General features: G+C 44.8%; 1 protein-coding gene across 2 annotated transcripts in view; it reads right to left on the bottom strand.

Annotated features, from left to right (window-relative positions):
• SLC22A18 (solute carrier family 22 member 18) overlaps nt 1-19,977 on the bottom strand; it is a 62,280-nt gene extending 42,303 nt beyond the window's left edge. Inside the window, exons 1-5 of one of the 2 annotated variants that reach the window (XM_005499249.3) lie at nt 19,837-19,977; nt 19,542-19,750; nt 17,482-17,579; nt 14,688-14,833; nt 13,785-13,917 (exon numbers count right to left, since the gene is read on the bottom strand). In XM_005499249.3, coding sequence (XP_005499306.1) covers nt 13,785-13,917; nt 14,688-14,833; nt 17,482-17,579; nt 19,542-19,724 — 560 coding nt within the window. In that variant the 5' untranslated portion in view covers nt 19,725-19,750; nt 19,837-19,977. Of the gene's footprint in view, nt 1-13,784; nt 13,918-14,687; nt 14,834-17,481; nt 17,580-19,541 lie in introns of both variants that reach the window. The other variant, XM_005499250.3, reaches the window with a different exon arrangement.
• Nucleotides 19,978-21,401: the final 1,424 nt, after the last annotated feature.

Below are 21,401 nucleotides of genomic sequence, written 5' to 3'. Positions count from 1 at the left end.
TGGCAGAGAGGAACAATTACGTAGGAAGAAAAGGTAAGTGGGTGATGGTGTAAGCCCTCTCCTCGTCCTCCGCAAAGAGTTTTGACGCAAGCACCTGCCACCTTCATCCTTTCGGGCCTCTTTCCAGAGCTGAGATTTCCCAGCCCTTACAGCTCGTAACACTTATGGCATACAACCAACACTCAGCAGCCAAGCAGGAATCAGAGCCAACATGAAGTTCAACAACGAAGTCACTGCATGTTGGGTGACTGGGAGCTGTGGCAGTCCTGGACAGAGCTGCTGAAGTTCCCCCGTGGCACAAGCAACAGCAAGCTAATATTATGCTTGCTTTCATTCCCCACTGGATGCCTTTGTGTCCTCTTTGGGGGCTTGTTGGAGTAACCCCATTCCAGTCCAGCGCTTTGGGAACTGCAGCACTTTCTGTTCCTAGCTGGATTGGAATTTGGATAGCAAATTTTGCCCTAAGGTGCATCTGATTTCCTGTTCCCTATTCCCAGCCCAGGCATCTGCATGCCCCTTCCCAGAGGCCTTTACCAACAGTGCTTCGGAAACCTCAAGAAGTACAAAAAGTTAGAGATGCCAAGGCCCAGCACAGCAGCATCACACTCCACAGCCTGTGGACCACCAAAAGCACAGTACACCAACCCTCCCAACCCGTGGCTTTACACAAAGTTTAGCTGCTATCTTCCAAATGCAGTTCAAGTAATGTTCAGCAAAGAAATGAAGCAGCAAAGTAAAACTCAATGTTGCTCAGTAAAACAACAGCTGCAAAGTGGGATTCAGAAGCTGATAGCACGACCACAAAAATCAGTGTACTTTAAGGCAGTACAGGGTGCACATTAACGTGAAGATGGGCTCCCCAGCAAAGTCTGAAGATCTGTTTTATTGTTTGAGAAAGCTCTGTGTGGTTTTCCAGTACTACCTGGCTCAGAAGAAGAAATCCTTGACAGTATCAGCCAAGTGATTTTGTGCTGCCTTGCTCCTCCTCCTATACCTTGAAATCAAAGTTGTGCAATGGCACTTATTTATGCTTATATGTTTTAAGCCCAAGTACTCCACAAGGGACCATTTAATCTGATCTGCACCACACAAGATTTACCAACCTTTTCTTTCCAAAACCATTCTTTGAGCCACAGAACAGGTTATGAAAGACACCCTTCAGCCATGATTAGAAGAGTATAAGGGGTGATGAACCTACCACTGTTTTTAGGGAGTTTGGACAGAAACTAATCTTGGAAGGTAAAGCCATGAAAAGAGAGGAAAGGCCCCATCAGCAGTTCTGCACAGGACATAACTCCAGGATGACACCCACAGTTTTCATACACAAGGCAAAACTTGCATCTAAGCTGACCCAGATGTCAGGTGGGGCCCATTTCTATCACCATCACAATAAAAGTGAATAACCCTTTTGAAAAGGGGCCTTCTTAGTTGCTGGAGGACATGAGCTGGGCAGGAGGACAGGACTGATGGGAAGAGTGTGCAGACTGGTTTCCGTGCTCAACTGACCCATGTCTGCAGCTGCTGCTGCTCCCACAGCCTGAGGGAGCGCAGATAAGCAGCAGTTCAGCTTTTCCAGACACAGCACAATTCCTGTTTACAGCCTCTGGGCTAAACTTTTCAAAAGAAGGAGCTAGGTGTCTATTCTTGCAGGAAACCAGGTGTGTAAACAGTTCAATTAATATACCCAGCAAACTGTGCTCTAGCACAGCAAAGAGGGCTAGTGGAGACAAGCCAAGAGCACAGGAGCCGAGGAAGGAAAATACTTTTAAAGAATATGCCTAATTATAGATGGGCCTGAGCCAGAAGTTTGTATTTGAACACCTGGAATAGCCCTGGGGATCAGAATTGTAACCTGAAACCAGATCCACATTTTGTAACTCACTCTTCTCCCAAATGAACTAAAACCCAGCCCCAGACCCAACCATCACACAGTCTGAGCTGCAGGTCTCCAACACCCAAAGCCTGCAGGTCTGGCTTTCTACTCTCACTTGAGTTTTGGCCAAGCCATTGTGCTTGGCTGCTGGTGCCCTCTGTCTCGCTCGCCTCACATAGCCAGTGCCCCACGGGGGGCCCACTCCACCCCACTCCAGAGCTAGATGTTGCTGCTCAGCCCTGGATCACTGACTCAAGGTGGAGATGTCCGTGTGGTGTCTCACAGCATGCCCCTATTTGCCCCAGCAGCCATGGCATCCCCAGCACTGTGACCAAGCACTGCCTTCTCCCTGCCCTCGCAGGCTACAGCTGCAGCTCCTGGCCAAAGCAAGAAGCACAAAGTGGCTTCAATCATGCCTGCAAGCCAAATATTGACAGCAACCATCAGTTTTGTGCCAAAGCTGCAGAGTCAGGGCTTGTTTTTAAGGACACAACCTCCAGGGTGGGAAAGCCACCCACACTTTTTATGAGTCTTTACAGAAGTGGTAAAGTCCCTTTTCTCCCTTACAGTTCTGTTCACTAGGACAGAAAACTAAATTTCACCCACACCTTACTAACTCTTTTGAATGTTGATTTTCTTTATAGCAGAATTACTTTTTGCAAAGAAAGCTCAGCCCCATCCCCATAAAACTGCCCTGTCACAGGCATGTCATGCATTTCAGACAGCTTGCAAGGCTGACTAAACATTTACTTTGGATGGTTCATTTCCAAAGTCCAGAAATAGATCCTCATCTCCAATAAAAGAGTGGCTGGGTGTGCCATCAGATGGCTTCATTGCCCCGTTACAGCATGCCATTTGCATTCCTGTGCTTTGCCCCTCACCGGGTGCCACCACTGCCTGGCACTGAGTTCACTGCCACGTTCCCCATCGCAGGGCAGACCTGCAGATAGGCAAGGACTTATCTCCTAGCTGGATTATTCTTGGTAGGTATTTGGCAGTCATGTTTGCATCATCTGACCTTGGCCTCTGTTAAGCTGAGGTAGGTGACTAATGAACATGGCTCTTGATTGCTTTCCCTCTCCTGGTGGGCACCTGGCATCTCACCATCACAAAACGGGATGAATTGGCACAGATGGCAAAGGGCAAATGGTATTTGCTCACACTGGATGCTGTAACAGTCAAGGCAGTGTTTATGTTTTGGAAACTTTTCTAATAATTCAGCTCAATGACTATTCAGAACAGCTTTGCACCATGAATGCACTTTTCTAGCTATTACAGACTCTTCCCTGCCATGGCTGAACCTCCATCCCCAAGAAATAAAACAATTGAAAAAATAATAATCAGGCTTTATATGAAAGCACAGGAAAAAATTTATGAATCCTTATAGGGCCAAGAGACTGTCTGAAAAGTGCTTGCCACACAGCACCCTGACAAAATCAAAATGATGCAACTTTCGGTAGGGTGGACAGATTACAACTGGGCAATTAGACATCCCAGACCGTGTAATCGCATGCAATGAGAACATGCGTGGGTGTAGTGCGAGGTGTGAACCTGGTGTCACCAGCCACAGGCTCCTCTGGTTACCCTAAAGGAGTTGTTCAACAAATGGTTTCAAAATTTATGTTCTAAACACCTAGAAGTAGGTCTCTTTCTATCACGAACAGTGATTCCTGGAAGACTGGGAAACATCCAGGACTACACTAGAAAACATCAGCCAGCAGAATCGACCCATCATCTGTCTCGCATCCAACTGTATCTGTACAGTCAGAAGGGGGAGAGGAAGAAAACCATCTCACACAATACAGATAATCTGTTATAAAGCTTTATATCAGGAAAGAGCTTCTGTAGGAAGCACACTTAAACATCTGATGCATGAGCATGCTCAGCTTTAATAACCATTACTTTCTTTCATCCCCCCTTTTTTTAAAGCCTGAGCAGCATCTTAGACTTTGGCCTCTTATCAGCATTGCTCAGATGCTCCACAGATGGCTTTTCCAAGAGGATTTCTAATTATCTGTGTTTTTAAAAGAAATATCCTGCAGAAATCTTTTAGCTTTCTGGAGGTTTCCTTCCTTCCTCTACAAGTTTCTTCACCCAGAGCTCAATTTAAAACCAAACTCAAAGGAAACCCTTTCAATGACTTCAGTATGTCTCAGATCACATACCCTGGGGTAAAAGAGAAATGAATCAAATCCCATAAAAACAGAGATGGGGCAGATTTCAAAAGGATTCACAGAGAAGTTTTGTAAAGAAGTAATTAGTCCAAAAGTTTCAGCCTAGAATATCAGGGAATAATGGAACGTTTAGCAATACTAAGAAACTTAACACTGCATACAGACCACAAAGGATTAGATGTATAATCCCCTCCCCACCAAGAAAAATAAAATTGAAGCAACAATTGCTGTAATAACAAGCAAACAAGATAACCTCAGATGCTCAAAAATATTCAAAGATTTCAGATTCTGAACTACCCTAAATGGACCAGATTCACCAAAATGCTAAACGCCTATCCTCTGAAAATCCACATTAGATATCCCCAAGTCAGAGACTGAAAGAAAACCCCAGTCATTTCTGGAACACCTGATTGCTGTGCTGCTGCTTTAGAGGACAGTTGGAGAGCAGAGCCCCTTATGCATTTGTAAAGGAACGCAAATTATTCTAACGAACATTTAGAATCTGTGTCTTTTCCAAGCTATTGAAGCCACTTCCCAAGCAATAGTTAATTACGAGCCATGCTACTCCTCCAAAGCTGCTGCTCCATGTTCCCCTAAATGGGACACAACCCCATAGGGCATGTTGCCCTGCCTCCTGCAAACGCTGGCTGGGCAAACACGGAGTACTTCTGCATGTGGTATGGCACAGACCCACTTGCTGGCTCAATGCACAGGTGCTATGTCCCGTGTACTGACAGACCGTCACCATCCTTCCTTGGATCACATCACTAGCACTACTCTCCTCTTGGATCAGCATCTCTGCTTGCCAGTGGTGTTTAAGGGCATTTGCTGCACCACTTGGCACAGTGCAGGGAGCTTGCAATTTGAACACTGCAGACAACGTTTCTGATGCTGGAAATACCTTCTCCCTGGGTTGCAATAACCCATGATTTGTCAGGTTAAAGAGACAAGCCTCAGCAGGCACTGGGGTTAGCCTGGAGATGGCCATTCAGAAACTCCTTTGCCCTCTGGCTGTGTTCACTGCCTGGATGCTTCACATACCTTTGGCTCTCACAGGCTGGCATAGTGGCTATGAGCAGAGTTTCATAAAGAGACTGCAATGAAATGAAAACCCTGGGTGGGGCCACAGAAGCTGGTATAGTTCATGGGAAGGTCACACCCCTTTTTTTTTTTCCTTCTGAGCATCCCATCTGAGCCACCTAGCCTTCACCCAGGGCTGTGGTGAACCAGCATCCTAAAACAATGGGGTGTTGCCTCTCCCCATCCACCCAGCAGCCTCCTGCTCACCCATCCATCCAGCAGCAACAGCCAAGAGGAGCACCAGAAAGGGTTTAATACTCCAAACCAAACTCCTCCAAAAGAGCTGCTTTTCCACCCATCCTCTACAGCAGCCATATTTTAGGCAGAAGGAAAATAGGGGAGAGCAGCAGTAGAGGATATGCTGTTCCTTTTTTCTCCACCATAAATGAATGTCCATTGGAAATGCTACTTCCTTCCAGCCCAAGTCCCTTGCTGCCCCAATTTTGCTGCTCCAGGTGCCCCAATATATCTAAAAGCACTAAGACTTTCTCCTGCAGAGCTCCACCACCCAGTTTCCCAAGTCCTAATTCTTTCCAGTCCATCCTTCACATGCCAAATCAGCACATTTCCATTCATCCCAACCTCACCTTCCTCCCTTGTCTGACACAGTCCTTCCCACTCAAGCACCACATCCTTCCTGCCCTCAGCTCACCATAAGGCTGGGTTCATTCACTGAAGCAGATCGGAATAAAATATAAGCATGAGCATTTGATTCTAAAGGATTAGGAGATGTAAAAGAGAGAGATGTTGATAACACTGTGTGTGTGAACAACTAGGGGAAGGCTGTGCCACCCCACCTTGCTCTCCGCTAGCTCTTGCTGGGCTCAGCTCAGCACTTCAGTCCCCATCCTCTAGTGGCCCCACCACTGCTGAGTTCTATGGCTGGCTGAGCTTCTTTTTTTCTGCTGCTCTTCTGAAACAGCAAAAGGCTGGCACTTGCTTTTAATATTTTTTTTTTTAATAAATTAAAAAAAAAAAAAAAAAAAAAAAGAGGGATGATAGCTGTGCTCACAATGGCTCTGCCTGCCCAGAACACCAGAGGATGAAGAAGAGGCTACATCCAGGAAAAACTGGATGTATTCCCCCAAGGTAGTAGATATTTGCATGAGCACACCTTGTGATAGACAATCTGCATCCCAAAGGCTACATAATCTAAAAGGCAATGTTGTAAATCTATTGGGAGAGGGAAGGAAAAACCATCTTATTACCCCATATCATGCATGAGGAACACCAGTGCAGGGGGATGGGATGACTTGCATCACAGGAAAAACGTGGCAGAGCCAAGTCCCAAATCCCAATACAGGGATTTAACCACAGCCTATTCTGTGTTTTCTATTTTCTGTTAACAAAGAAAACAGTATTTCCCCAGATTTTGATTCCCAGTGATGCTGTTGGATTTGTTGCCCAGTCATGAAATATTCCAGGAGTGGGAAGAGCAGATGAAGCTCCAGTGAGTCATGAGCAGACACTGCCTTATTGTGCAACCTGCATGGCAAGGGTCATGTTCAGCCCTCCAATGCTGCCTCTGCTAATTAAGGCAACCCAAAATACCTTGTGCCTTTTCATAAGATTCCAGTTTTGGGGGTTTGTATTTTTCTTTCATTTTTTACACTTATTATTTGGGGCTGTTAAGCCAGGCTTAACAAGAGAAATGAGCCACCACTTTGATGCAATCTTGCAGGAACACAGCTAACAACCAACCAGGCAGGGCACTGCGCCGCACAGAAACCCAGTGCTTTCAAAGCATTGGCTGAGAATTGTTTAGAAGAGGTAACTTCGCAAACACACACGCTTTTGATTGCAATCTAGACACCACGCACACAAAACAGGGTTTCGTTCACCCGCCGCCCCCTCACTTTCTGGCTCCAGGCATGGAGCGGTAAGGCAGGGCAGCCTCCCCCAGGCGCACAGCCCTGATGAAAGCTGGAGAAGGCAGAGGGGAAACTTCCTTAACTCCCTCATAGATATTTTTTCCCTCATTTAATTCCTAACTGTCTGTTTGTCTGCTGAGGTAACCACTATCAACCCATGGAGGGCACCAGACCAGGGGTCCCTCTTCCTGTGGCTCTGGTGCAAGGCAACAGTCTGCAGCCCCCAAACCTCAACTCTCCGTCCAAGCAGCACAAACCAGCCACACAAGCAAGTTCTGGATACTTTCACTTTTTCTTTTTTTTTCTTTTTTTTTTTAAATTCCTTTTCATCATGGTTTCCCTGGGAAGAGGAAGCAGCCAACTCAAAAGGGCAGAGATGGCAGGGAGGAAGGAGGATGCTGGGGGGAGAAGGGGCAGGTGAGCATCCCCTGAGAGCCAGCACAGCCCCACTCACAGCCCTCCCACCAAATCCCTGCAGAAAGCTAAGCAGGAATGAGGGCTTTGAAGGAAAATGGGAAGGTCCTGACAAGGCTGAGGAAGGGCCTGCCAACCATCACCCCATTAGCTCAGCCCAACCCCAGCCCTCCTCAGCCATATCCCATACACTGGAGGGCAGCTCTCCCTCCCGTGAGCTGCTGGGTCCTGCCCTGAACCCCACTCTTCCTCCCTTGGGAAAGGGCCCCACCTATGGGTCAAGGACCAAAGAGGAGCTCTTTGCCCCATTATCATGCCTCAACTCTGCTGAAGTTCAGACCAGGGCTTGGAAGGAGAGGATGGAATAGCCAGGTTTACTGAAGATGTGCAAAGGGGGAACAAGGGCACATTTGCACTTCTAGTGTCATCTTCCAATGCATAAACAGTAGAATGCCAGTGGACCCAAACCAAAAATTGGTGGCCTAGGAGTGGTAGGTGGTATCAGGTAAATGTTTATGGGAAGGAAGGACTGGGGAACAGCTTAGTGCAGATCTGTCTGTTCCACAAAGGCAGCACAGACAAGAGAAACTGCTCACAACCTGCATCCTCATGACACCTGGTATGTTCATGATCCAGCATCAAACTCCAGGGCTGTGACCACAGGTACAGTGTGTTGATGGCCAGAGCTGGTGCTTCGGGACTTTGATGTTAAGCAAGCAGAAAGCTTGCAAGGCAGACTGTTTCCTGAGCTGTTTCAGGTCTGCTTCATGAGGAGGTAAATGGTGCTATAGAAGTGCCAGTGTCTCTCCATCAGCCACACAGAGTCTGAACAGCATATTCAGGTGTAGCTGTCTCGGATTAGGTCAACTCCACCCAAAGTGCACTGAGGCATTTCTCAAGTTCAAGAATAGGTTAAAGAGGTACACGATCCTCTAACCAGACCCAGTTAACATAGACCTTACAGACATAGGCTTTGGGACCATGTCTTCCAAAACTAAGATTGTTGTCATGCAGAGTAAATGCAAAAAAGAATCTCTGGATCCTGTTTTGGTTTATTTTTCACAGAAGGCCATAACTGAGGCCCTCTGCACCTTCCCTAATCCATTAGCTCCTGGAAAAAAAGATTGTTGACTATCTCCTCCTCGTCTCTCCCATAGCACCACAGAGCTTGACCAATGGTGACAGACCACATTGCAGCTCGTGGATGACTCACTGGTAAGCAGACACCACCTCCCTCTCCCCAAAGTCCCTTGATACAAAGGACAAAGAATGCCTGTAGCAGTGTCAAAAATCCATGCCACTCGGCTGATCAACATCATCCCAAGACAGAGAAATACCACGGTTTCTACTGGAAGGGAGCGGGAACAGCTCCTGACAGCAGAATGCCCCGCTTTGTCCCCAAATGAAGCACAACCCTCCCTCCCGCCTTCCCAGATCCCTGCCTTCAGCCCTTTCAACGCCCACAGTTTTTCCACTCTGCTGCAAAGCGATAAGAAATTCCCTGCCAGAGGACATTGCTCAAATGGTTTATTGAAAAGAAATGCAATTCCCTGCTCCAGGCAAACAAGTTCCTTTTCCCCTTGAGGAAGAAGGATAATAGCATGGCCAGAGAAAAAAAAAAAAGAAGAAACAACAAACCAAGCATCCCCAAAGCCTGCTGTAATAATATTAAATAAGAGACTATAGGAGTTTTAACAGGAAAATCCCAAGTTCAAAAGAATAATTGCTCCAAGAGATTTAAGCCTACAGCTGAATCACTAAAATGAAGAAACCTCTCCTTGTCCATAGAAAGCAAACAAATCTTGGGTCATGCAACAAAACTTCTGTGTGTCCTTGTTAGAAAGAAAGAAGAAAGAAGCCAAGTGCAATTAATCATACTCCTAGAAGAAAGGATGAAATCTCTGTAATTAGCTACCTAGGCTCATCTTTCTACTTTTGAAGACTAATCCAGCTTTCTTCTTTCACCCTTCACTCACCGAGCTGCCACAAAAACCTACTACAAATACCATAGAACTTCTCTCCAGGGGTACACACTCACCTGCAGCCTGTGGTCCCCTAGCAGTAAGTGTACAGGGAGGGGGGGAACATGTGCAATGAGCGAACAGAGCTCCTTCTCTTAGTCACATTTTGTGGATGAGCTCTGATGGAGTTTGCAGACTCACTGAGAACCTGGAGAACTCAATTGAACTACAGGAGTTATTTTCAAGCTAGGTATTTTATATCCACAGTCCTGACCCTACTGATCAATGACCAGAAACCACCAATTAAAAAACAAACAAACAAAGAAGAATACAAACATGAAAACACTTCCCAAAGGGTTAAGATTACAACTGCTTCTGTTAAGACATTGGCTTATACCTGATCCTCATTGGATGGCCTGACCATCACCCTGCCCATAGAAAGCATGCTTGTCACAGCTGTACACAACGCTTATACAGAGGTGAGTGGACAGAGCAAGATATCCAGCAACTGAATTTGGTAGGGTGAAGCCAGTTGAAAAGCTCTTTGATTTGCAAAAGGCAAAGCCACAGATAAAACATAACCAGATCTGACTAGAAGTCACAATTCCTTTTCTACAGCTTCATTCAAAGTTTTCAAAAACATGGGGGGAAAGTGTAGTACTTCAGAAACAGGAAGAGCTGGAACTGGTGGCTGCAGCTTAGGAGTAGAGGTCAGGATCCAGCAGCCGAAAAAATCCTATGCGAATTAGAACAAGCCATTCAATTTCCCTGGGGTTCCCTTAATGAATAAGAGTTGACAAATATTATTCCAACAATGGAAAACACACAGACCAGCTCTTTAGGTCAAGTACATCAATGGCAAATGCAACACAGTGGAATAATACCAAAATGACATCAGCTGAGGAACTGAGACTGATTTCTACCCCCTTTCTTGTATACAAACCACTGCTAACATATGAATAATGCTGTCAACAACAGATGGGGAACGCTGGCCAGCTTTGTGGTCAGGGAGAGTAAAGAATGCAGAGTGGACAGAAATCTGCAGCTTTGCTCTTCCATGACATGGCAGAAATGCTTATTTTTAAAGGAAGAAGACTGGGCCATTTTTCTGTGAAAAAAAAAGGAAGCGATCACATAGCTTCAAGTACAGCTGGAGCCTTTCTGTACAAATGTGGGAAACAGGGAGGGATGATCAACAGCCAGTCTGTGGGATACAGCAACAGGGCCAGAGAGCCTCCAGTATGTCCATAATGCAACACCCACTTCTTTCACAGAATCACAGAATCACAGAATCGACTGGGTTGGAAAAGACCTCAGAGATCATCGAGTCCAACCCTTGGTCCAACTCTAGTCCGTTTACTAGATCATGGCACTAAGTGCCATGTCCAATCTCAGTTTAAAAACCTCTAGGGACGGCGAGTCCACTACCTCCCTGGGCAGGCCATTCCAATGCCTGATCACTCTCTCTGTAAAGAATTTCTTTCTAATATCCAGCCTAAATTTCCCCTGGTAGAGTTTAAGCCCATGCCCCCTTGTCCTATTGCTAACTGCCTGGGAGAAGAGACCAATCCCCACCTGGCTATAACTTCCCTTCAGGTAGTTATAGAGAGTGATGAGGTCACCTCTAAGCCTCCTCTTCTCTAGACTAAACAACCCCAGCTCCCTCAGCCTCTCCTCATAGGTCTTATGTTCAAGTCCCTTCACCAGTCGTGTTGCTCTTCTCTGGACCCGCTCCAGCACTTCAATGTCTTTCCTGAACTGAGGGGCCCAGAACTGAACACAATACTCCAGGTCAGTGCCACAGGCACAGCCAGAGGTACTAGGGATGCTACACAGGCTGTTGCATGGCTCAGAGTTGTCTTTGCTCACAGGGCTGAATTACCACTCACCATCAGTCTCAGCCAAAACACTGAAAATGGGTGGATTGCTCCCCCAATCTTTGCACGGAAATCTGGCAGAGGAGCTTAGCACAGCGTCAGAGCAAAGGTGGGATATGGCTGCAGCACAGGTGGCTACCAAACACCCAGAGCAGTCCTTGTGCAGTCCTTGAGCCTGGAATAGCTGTTTATAAAACCAAATCAACCATCTGCATGTCAGGGTGGTCAGAATGGTCCTGCCAGCACGCTGGGGTTTGTCCCTTGTTAATGGGAATTCCTACCACCCTGCCGGTGGGATGCGCAGATTCTCGTGAAAACTCAAATGCTGCCAGCAGACAGGCTGCTTTCCCCAGTCCGACTATGGGAGGGAAGAGCATCCTCACAACCTCTGTGATGGGATGCACCAGCAGCCAGGCACAAACTGCGAGTCAAAGCTGCCCTCCACCGGATGCATTGGAAACAACCCCCGATGTAGAAAAGTCAAAAATTTTTCAGATGCAGGTCCCTTTCCCGTAATTATGGACAGCATCCACTTTTCTCCTCAGTGCAATGTTGCAGGCACAAAATGTAAGAACCAGAAGCTGGGGAGTCTGGAAGCATCCTGTTGTCTGACAGCACCAAGCACCAACATCCAAAAGCCAGACTGCATTTGAGTGTCTCTAACTAATTAACTGAAACAGGGGACTGCCTTCCATTGCTGATTTGTCTACAAACTAGCAACCGATGCACACACTGGAAAGTGAAACCTTAAAGATTTTTGCTAGATAACAATGCTGCTTGTATGTTGGTATTCAAATATGGACATATAACCAAAGATTAAGCTGAGAAACTAGATAACATTTACTTTTAGACAATTAACACACGCCATATTTGATGAAAAATAACACTAATTTAAAAAAATCATTCAAGTAGCAACATGTATAAATACTTTGAAATCCTGCATTAGTTAATCTTATGTACATCCCAAATTGTCATTTTATGTAACCATATAACAACTACAAAACCAATCCTTCCAGCCAGCCTCAGATCAAATAAGCCAACACAGAAGTGGCACCAATCAGAAGAGAATTAAAGAAAACCTTTTGAGGATTCAAGTGAGAGGAAGAAAATTGCCTAGACTGTCTGCAGCAATTAATTTGGCCCAACACTGCTGCCAAGGTACAGTAGCAGAGTTTTCAGGGAGTACTCCCTAAGACAGCAAGGTTGAAGTCTTCTACTTAATTAACCCTTGCAGAGACTTGAGACACAAAGTAGCATCACCGCAACACCTGAATGCACAACAGGATTTGGAATGCAGTGTATGCTGCCCAACAAAGTAACTGAGTGTGTCCTATGCAAAATGCCCTGGGACAGCACCATATGTAGTCCACAGTGCTTATGGCACTAGGAAAAAGGTAATGAAAAAAAATCAGTTACATTTGACTTAGCCGTCTGTAGTTCATGAAAACTGAGTCTTAATGACATAGTGTTGCCCTACGAACGAAGGGAGGTGGGGCACAGGCTGGTAAGGTGGCCCGGGGTGGCCGTGACGGTGAGAGGCAGCTGCAGGCAGCACTGGCCAACCGATGGTGACACCCAGTGGATGCTGACACCTTCCCGGACAAGCCCAATTCCTGAAAACCAGAGCTTCCCCTAATGATCTTTAACCTGTATCCTACACTGTGGAGCAGCTACAACACTCACAAAAGTTGAAAAAAATTATTTCCATGCTAACCTGAACTGCAGAAGCAAGTGTCCATAATAAAAGAAGTAGAGCAAAATAAACGTTCAAAGTTTCACAAGGCATTTTTTCTCCCCCACCAGAGAAGTGCTGGGGAATCTGCCAGGAAGATGACAGCCACGTGCACTTCCTGGCCTGCAAAATTCTCTGACACACCATGCTCTTCGAGCTTTCTTTAGTAATAATGAACAGAGACAGGTAAATTCAGTAAAATCAGGCATTTCTTTCCTGTTGCAGCATATAAGAGTAGGTGGCAGCCTGCTACAGTGTGCTAGGCTGTGGAAAGCAAAGTGGGAACTGGCAGGCACATGCTTCATCTTGCTGTGACAGGGCTAGACCTCCTCATTCTTTTTCTCCACTATTCTAGACTTACTTTCTCCTTTCCCAAGGTCTTGTCCTATATCGAGCATCCCCCAAGCACACCAGTTTTCCCACGAGTTTCACACTACTCCCGATCTCCATTTCTCAGTTGTGTAACACTGTTTCTTAAAGGCAGGGTATGCAGTGTCCACTGCTTTTCAGCACACTCAGCTCCAAAAAGAAGACAACCAGGAGACAGACTCCATTTCTCACTTCAGCTTGTTTTTAAATCCATCCAAGTAGACAGAAGATGAGATTTTCAATAAAGTCTCCTTAAAAACAGTGAGAATCATTCTTTGTAGCAGTACGGAAAGCAAAACATTGAGTTCTGGTATGATCCTCTACTGCCACCAGCAGTAAGATATCACCAAAAGCTAAAGAGGAGGCAAAATACCCCTTAGCAGCTCCCTCAAGGGTTGCAACAAGGCCAACACCGAACAAGTGGACCACTCACCCAAATTTGGTGGAAAGAACACCTCCCAGAGCAGAGCCAATGATGATGCCTATTCCAAAGCAAAGACCCAGCTTCCCCAAAGCATCAGCACGTTGGGAAGGTGTAGTCAGGTCAGTAATAACCTTCTGAGCACCTGCAGTGAAAATAAAAATCCTTTCAAAAAAGCTCGCCACAGCATCTGAGCAGTGGGTATACAAATTTTTAGGCCACAGAAACAGTGCCTGCCACAAAACCGTCCTTGCAACCCCAGGACAAACACTTGTGCACACTGCTGAATGTAATTGGTTCAGCTTGTCAGTTGTAGGAGACAGAACCACTCAAACAACCCACTCCACGAGTGGCAAGAAAAAGCTTAAGACCCAGCCAACTTGATTCCTCTTGCACGAGTTACATGGACTTCTAGTAGCTAAAGGTTGTTTATGGTTTTTACTAGAAACATCTAGGAAAGGGCAAATAAAGCAGAACAGCTTGGTGGGCAATGGAAGGTATTTTTGTAATTGCATTTCATTTTGACCAATATGCCTATTTTGCCAGGTGAAAGGGAAAAGCTCTCCTACAAAATAACCTGTTTGCAAGAAGGCAGATGAGAAGATTGGAATAGCACTGTTGCCAACAAGTGATCGCCATCTGTGTCTAGATGGCAAAGTACAAGCAATTTGCTCAAGATCATACAGGAGGATGGACCTGGGACTACAGGCTACTAGTCCTGTTTTCCTGCTCCTTTCCATAACCAACACACCTGCAGTTACATGTTCTCAATCTTTCATCCTTGATGACCATCAAATGTTCCTCCTGCCTTTCTTCATACTGTTGAACCTGTTGACTTGCAGCAATGTGAGCAAGAAGAGAGGAATCAGACAATAAAAGCAATTTGGAAAGCCACTCAGCTCTGACCAACCTTACCTGGTAGCCCATGCATGAACACTGATGGCAGCCTGGAGAGGAAAAGGAGGGGGATGCTGGTGGAGATGGACATGAGCAAAAAGAAGGCACTTCCAGATGCACAGGAGAGAATTAAGGCTGCTCGGGCGCCGAATTGGTCTGCAAACCTGGGACAGAAATGGTACAAGGTTGTCAGAAGTGGGACTGTGCATGTCATTCCAAGCACGATGCACCCAGATGGACAGAGCTGCACAGCCATCTCACTCTCCTTTATCCAGCATGGGAAGCACTGATCAGATTCTCGGAATTGCTCAGTTCTCACAAGAGGACTAGACATCCAGAGGACCTCAGCTCCCTGGGTCTGAGCACTGGACAACCTCTTTCCATTGCTAACTACCAGAAATACAAAACTTTGCCTTTTTAAAAAAAAAAAAAAAAAAAAAAAAAAGTCGAAACAAGGCCCCCAGAACTGGAAGCTTTGCCTGGAGGAGGAGGGCAAGGACCAGTGCTGAAGCACCAGCTGCCCAACCAGGAACACAGGCACAGACACTTCAGTGTTACATGGGAATGCACCAACAGCTGCTACTGCTCAGCCCATTTCCAGGACCCTCGTAAGCACAAAATAACACATGCTTGTTTCAGTTTCCTTCACTGGCATTTCAGTGCCAGAAAAGTGTTTTATCTCAGAGCTGCTAAAGACCAGGCAGAGGCATTTACAGCAGCTCAGCTCAGTAACCCATTCAATATTATCACTTCAGAGCACATAACACCCTCAAACTTTACTTTGTGACTCAGAGTTGGTTCAGACTAGGGAATCAGGCTGGCTAACTTTTTAGTCTAGGTTCACTGGCAATTGAAATTATTCCAATGTTTTTCCAGAAGATGTCAAAAGCAATGTTTGTCATTCAGCACCACTTAAAAGAAAATAAGTAGATAGCTTTCTATTTAGGTTCAATAAACACTTCACAATAGTGACTCAAATTTGCGTCTATTTGAGGTAAAAAATTCAAAACAGTCAGATGAGGTTTTGATTCAGGTTTTATTCAATTCCAAGATACTTTAAAAACTTAAGTTACACAAAGTCAGCACCACAAAAAGGGTTCTAAGTAATTTGGTTTAAGATGACCATAAACTAGGCCTCAGATGAAGTTTTTCACTCTAATTTCTCTTTCCTTCTTTTTACTGAAGTTGCATATTACAGTTAGCAGATGACTGTTACCTTGCATAGCAATTAGTTGTGCTTACACTAAAAGAAACAACCAAAAAAAAAAAAAAAAAGCAAAGACTGGTCTACAAACCTAAGCATAAGTAATAAAAAGGGTTAGTGTTGAGGAAGAGGTATAGATCAAAGCTTTTCTGTTTACATGAACATCAGGAAAGTTTATATTAACTGTTTGTAACCTAAAGACCATGATTCACTAGATAGTCCAAGGCGGTTTTGGTTTTGTTCCTTAAGAGTAAGTTCAGTGCTTCATATTCTCACAGCTGTTTAGCAACATCAGGCAAGAAGAACAAGGAAAACTGACCTAGGCTACACATTTTTCTCTCTCTTATCACACTCCTTCCCATTTTCTTTTTATCTCCCTTCAAGGTGAGATCAAGGCAGCCTCACACCTAGAAAAATCCTTTTTATTTCAAACCTACATTGCAAATTTTGGCTTCAATCTGGCAATATGCACCTTCAGTCCTGTCTACACCAATGGGAGTCCAGGCCCAGATGGATTCCTTGTTTGCTATTTTCCTTCCCTTCGGCATCACTTCTGGACATTAGTGAATTACATGCATAGAAGAAAACCAGATTTCAGATGGCACCAGGTCCAGAACAGATACATTACTCTAGTTTTGTATATTAATAGAAAGAGCATTCAATTTGGGCCTTCTGCACCATTTCCATTCTTAGGAATGCATTTACTTCCAAGCCTCACTGGAGAATTTATTGTTACTGTTACTAATTTTAAAACCTGTGTTATGGTAGAGTCCAAGTGGTTTTAGAGATCAGATCCTTGAAGAGCTATACCCCATGTACCAGGGGATCTTGTAAAGCTCACAATCTAAATCAAACAGAATGGTAAATGCCATCCAGGGAAACTGAGGCACACAGCAGCTCCATATGTATTTATTTCTTTGTTGATCAGTACCAAGACTAAGAAGAAAGGCTAGCCTTTCTCAGCTTCATTTTAGTTTCTTATCACTGGATTACATAGCCCTGCCATTTTTTTGGGGGGAGGGCTGTTTACATTTCATTAGGAACAAAAGTGTGTGTTCCATGAGGTACAGAAAGCCTGAGTCTTTTCCACTCTTTTCTTATTTTGATAGATGAGCTTATAGATGCATAATTTCTTAAACATTCATGCAAGTCTAGCTTTGTACTAAACACATACAGATACAGTGAGATTCAGCTGTAGAAATAACACGACCCTTGATTATTTTCTTTGACAGCTCTACTTAACATCAATAAATACCCTATTTTTTTGGTTTCCCAGTCACAAGACATTTATAAGGTTACACATGGCTGTAAAAAATTTGCAGGGTTAAGCTGTTAGGACCTTGGGCTCCAAAGACCCTGATGGTGCAAGCCCATTCCCAGTACATTGTTACACTTAAATGTGTGTCATTAAAACATAGCTAAGTTACTATAAAGGCTGCTTCTGTGTTGTGGTATTTCTGTGTATAGTATTTATTTTCCCTTTGCACATTTATGAAAACTTCAACATTTCAACAGAACCACAAACCAGAACTATTTGATATTTTTACTAAAGTATAAAAATGCCTGGCCTTTTTCAGCTATGAAAAGGGTCATGAGAACTGTTCTCACCTTCCGAAAATCGGACCTCCCACAAGCTGGAAGACACCAAAGGTTGTCTGAAGGTAGCCAAACCCCACTGAATCCAAACCTAGGCTCTTTGCCAAGTACTAAAAAAGAAATAAACCAAAACAAAACAAAACAGGTCATAGGAAATGAAGTATGCTGTATTTTCGAATAAAGAGCTTAATGTCTGTGTGGAGGAGACTACAGCTCAAAAAAGCACTTCCTTCAATTCCCCATACCTAGAGACACTGGGTCAGACACTGGGTGCTTAATAAAGACTAAACCCCTCCATCCCACACCATCCACTAAGGAAGATAAATGGAAGAAATCAATTTTGTACAAGGTGACAAATCTGAACCGCCCTTTACCTTTGCAGTCCAATGCAATATCCTGCTACTGCTAGGGGAATGAGATACCTGGGGCAGCCTGAGCACCACCCAGAAGGTGACTGTGGTAAGGTCTTGGAGCTGTTGTTTAATTGAGCAAGCTGGAATCAATGCAAGCACCATATCAGCCTTTATGTATAATCTGGATTATACAGCCACAACTGGAGCTTGTAAAAAACCACCATTGCACACCCTGAAGATCCACAGTCCTCTGAGGTTTTTTTATTTAAAAATTGTACACTCAAGGGACAGCTATTTCTGATTCACATTTTTGTTTTGTGCTGTCTGCTAAGAGTTGTTTAAAACTCTCAGCCAAATTCAGCTCTCAGGAGGTGTGGAGGTGCCCTAATCTTGCCTGCTTCCCTAGTACATGATCTGCACCCAGGTCCCCAGATCCTCTGTAATCAATTGGTGATCAAATACACCAATCTCCCAAAAACAAACTTTCAGCCTACAGGCTGAGGGCACCATGGAGTGATTTAGCCCCCAGGGTAAGGAGCAGTTTGCCTCTGGAGGCAGAAAACCAGTAGATACAACTCCCAGAAGGCAGCGGCTTATCAGAGAGAGGGGTGAATGTGTATCACAGATCCATGAGCTCACAAGAGCAGAAAAGCTGCCTGGCAAAAAATAACCTGGAAGTGTTGGTCAACAGTCAGCTGAACATGAGCCAGCAGTGTGCCCAGGTGGCCAAGAAGGCCAACAGCATCCTGGCTTGTGTCAAAAATAGCGTGACCAGCAGGACTAAGGCAGTGATCATCCCCCTGTACTTGGCACTGGCAAGACCCCAGCTGTGTTAAGTTTTGGGCCCCTCACTACAAGAAAGACATTGCGGTGCTGGAGAGAGTTCAGAGAAGGGCAACAAAGCTGGTGAGGGGTCTGGAGCACAAGTCTTGTGAGCAGCAGCTAAGGGAACTGGGGCTGTTGAATCTGGAGAAAAGGAGGCTGAGGGGAGACCTTATTGCTCTCTACAACTACCTGAAAGAAGGTTCTAATAAGGTGTGTGTTGGTCTCTTTTCCCATGTAACAAGTGATAGGAGGAAAGCAAATGACCTCAAATTTCACCAGAGGAAGTTTAGATTGGATATTAGAAAAAATTTATTCACTGAAAGCGTTATAAAGCATTGGAACAGTCTGCCAGGGGGAGTGGCTGAGTCACCATCCCTGGAGGTATTAAAAAGACATGTAGACATGGTACTTAGAGACATGGTTTAGTGGTGGGCTTGGCACCGTCAAGTTAATGATTGGACTCTATGATCATAAAGGTTGTTTCCAACCTAAATGGTTCCGTGACACCAGACAAGGGTCCAGTAAGTGAGAAGCAACAATTCCCATGCACAGCTGGTTTCTTATGTCCTTATTAAACCCAGCTCTGATCTGAAATCCCTCATTTCTGCTGCCTGCTTGTTGGATTGCTCTCCCACCACCAGCAAGAAGACACAAACTACAACTTCTTCACCCCAGGCCATCAGGCCAAGAAAGGGCTCTAGGTGCTACTGCAGTACAAATAACAAACCAGCTTTTACTGCCTGGGAACACCCTGAACACAGTCATAGCTTGCCTGCTAGGCAGGAGTACACTTTCCCCTCTCCTGCTAGAAACTCTCTTTTGACTTTGCTGGAAAGCAACATAGATTGGCATCGAATGCAAGACATGCTGTGAAACAGGACAACCCATACTCACAGGCATGACTCCAAACTGCATGAAGAGGAAGGTCAGATCCAGAGTTGCAATCAGGTAGGCAATATGGATAGCTTGTTTCCTGTTGATCTCTCCCAAGCGGCCGCTCTCATCCAGAGTCTTGCTCCTCATTCCTGAGGCTTCTTCCTCACCTCCAGAGATGGCTTTTGCATCCATAGTGCTCATGGAGTGACTTACTGCAGGACGACAGGCTGGAAGGCGACACAAATGTGCTTTGTAGCTGGGAACACGGAGCACAGGCAAGGTGCAGAAGCTGTGCAAACAGTTCAAACCTTACAGTGTGAAAGGTGCTGAGTCAGTGTGTCAGTGTTTTCCTTTTTCTTTTCTTCTGTTTTTTCTCCTCCCCTTTGCTTACTTGCCAGGCAGGATCAAAGGTAACTATGCATCAAGCCATGGATCTCATTCTTCAGCCTCATCTCAAGTGGGCTCATTGCTTCAAGGATCATCACAGCAAAGACGGGCTTGAGAATCCCAGCATGAGCGGAAGTGGACATTGCCCCAAACAAGAGCACGTGACAAACTCTTCAACTCTTTTAACTGTTTCATTTCTTTCACTTTTATTGCCCCTAGTGGCTTGGAAAAACATGATTGTTTTAATTCTTCATGAAAGACACATTGATTTTGTTTTTGGAGGTTGCAAGTGAAGTTTATAACAGAACAGCTATTTCCAAGTCCTCATGCTTCAAGTAGATGTATACAGATCCTGAATCAAGCACAGGCCTTACACACAGTTAGAACTGTTCTCATCTACACTTCTAGCTAAACCCTTTTCCTTCACTTACCAGGTGCTGCAAATTTATAGAGGCCAAGCTAGCAAATGTTCACATGTGACTCCACTCAAGGCTACAAATTACCAGCCAATGCAAAAAACATTTAAAAAAAAAAAAAAAAAGAAGAAGAAAAAAAAAAGTAGTATTAAATCCATATAAATCATGAGACTGATTACAGACTGGGGAATTAAATAAACAAGACTCATTTGTCCTTTGGGGGTTTTGCTAGTTTGTTTGCTTGCTTGTTTACTTAGGATTTTATTTGTTTGCCTGCTTGCTTGTTTGCTTGGGGGTTTATTTCTTTGTTTTCTTACTTGTTGAATCATGGAAGTCTGGTTGAGCATTGTCTTTAAAATAAAGAGAAAAATAAATAAAAGATGTTAATGCCCTGATTTTGTAGAATCACAGGACTTTGAGTAGGATGGAACCTCAGGAGGTCTCATCCACCCTTCTGCTTGAACACATCAGCTCGGTTGTGGCTTTTTCTAGACGAACTCTGAAAATCTCTTAAGAAAAGAGATTTTCCCCCCTCCTTAAATAGCTGAGAAATAAGTTTTTCCTAATGTCCAGTTTGAATTTCTCAAGCTGTGGCTTGTGGCTGTTGTCCCTCATGGTGTCAGCTGCCACTATCAAGAAGAATCTGCAGCATCTCTGCAGTTGCCCTTCAAGTAGATGCAGGCTTCTGTTAGATCACCCCAGCCTCCATTTTGCCAGGCTGAACAAGCCTAATACTGTGGAGGGGTTGCTGTTAGATGGAGACTTGTTACTGAACCAGCCAGGAATTTCAAGGCCAACTCAGAGCAGTAAACGGGACCTTCTGTGAGAGAGAAGCAACTCCGCAATAACAAGGCCTCAACGTGGTGCAAATCAATGGACCTATCAGCAGTGAGACTTCAGCGCGTGGACAGCTCGTGACCATAGATGATATCCAATTAGCAAATGCATGCTTGGAGCGTGGACGTGTGATCAGAGAATAGTTGCATATATAAGGAGGCTTGTTTCTGTAATAAATGGCTCTAGTGTGATTCACATTGAATCAGAGTGCGGAGTCCTTTATTCACTCCAACAGAAT

The sequence above is a fragment of the Columba livia genome, chromosome 5 (genome assembly GCF_036013475.1).
Source record: "Columba livia isolate bColLiv1 breed racing homer chromosome 5, bColLiv1.pat.W.v2, whole genome shotgun sequence".
NCBI classification, from domain to species: domain Eukaryota; kingdom Metazoa; phylum Chordata; class Aves; order Columbiformes; family Columbidae; genus Columba; species Columba livia.
This window is presented reverse-complemented; position numbering and strand designations above follow the sequence as displayed.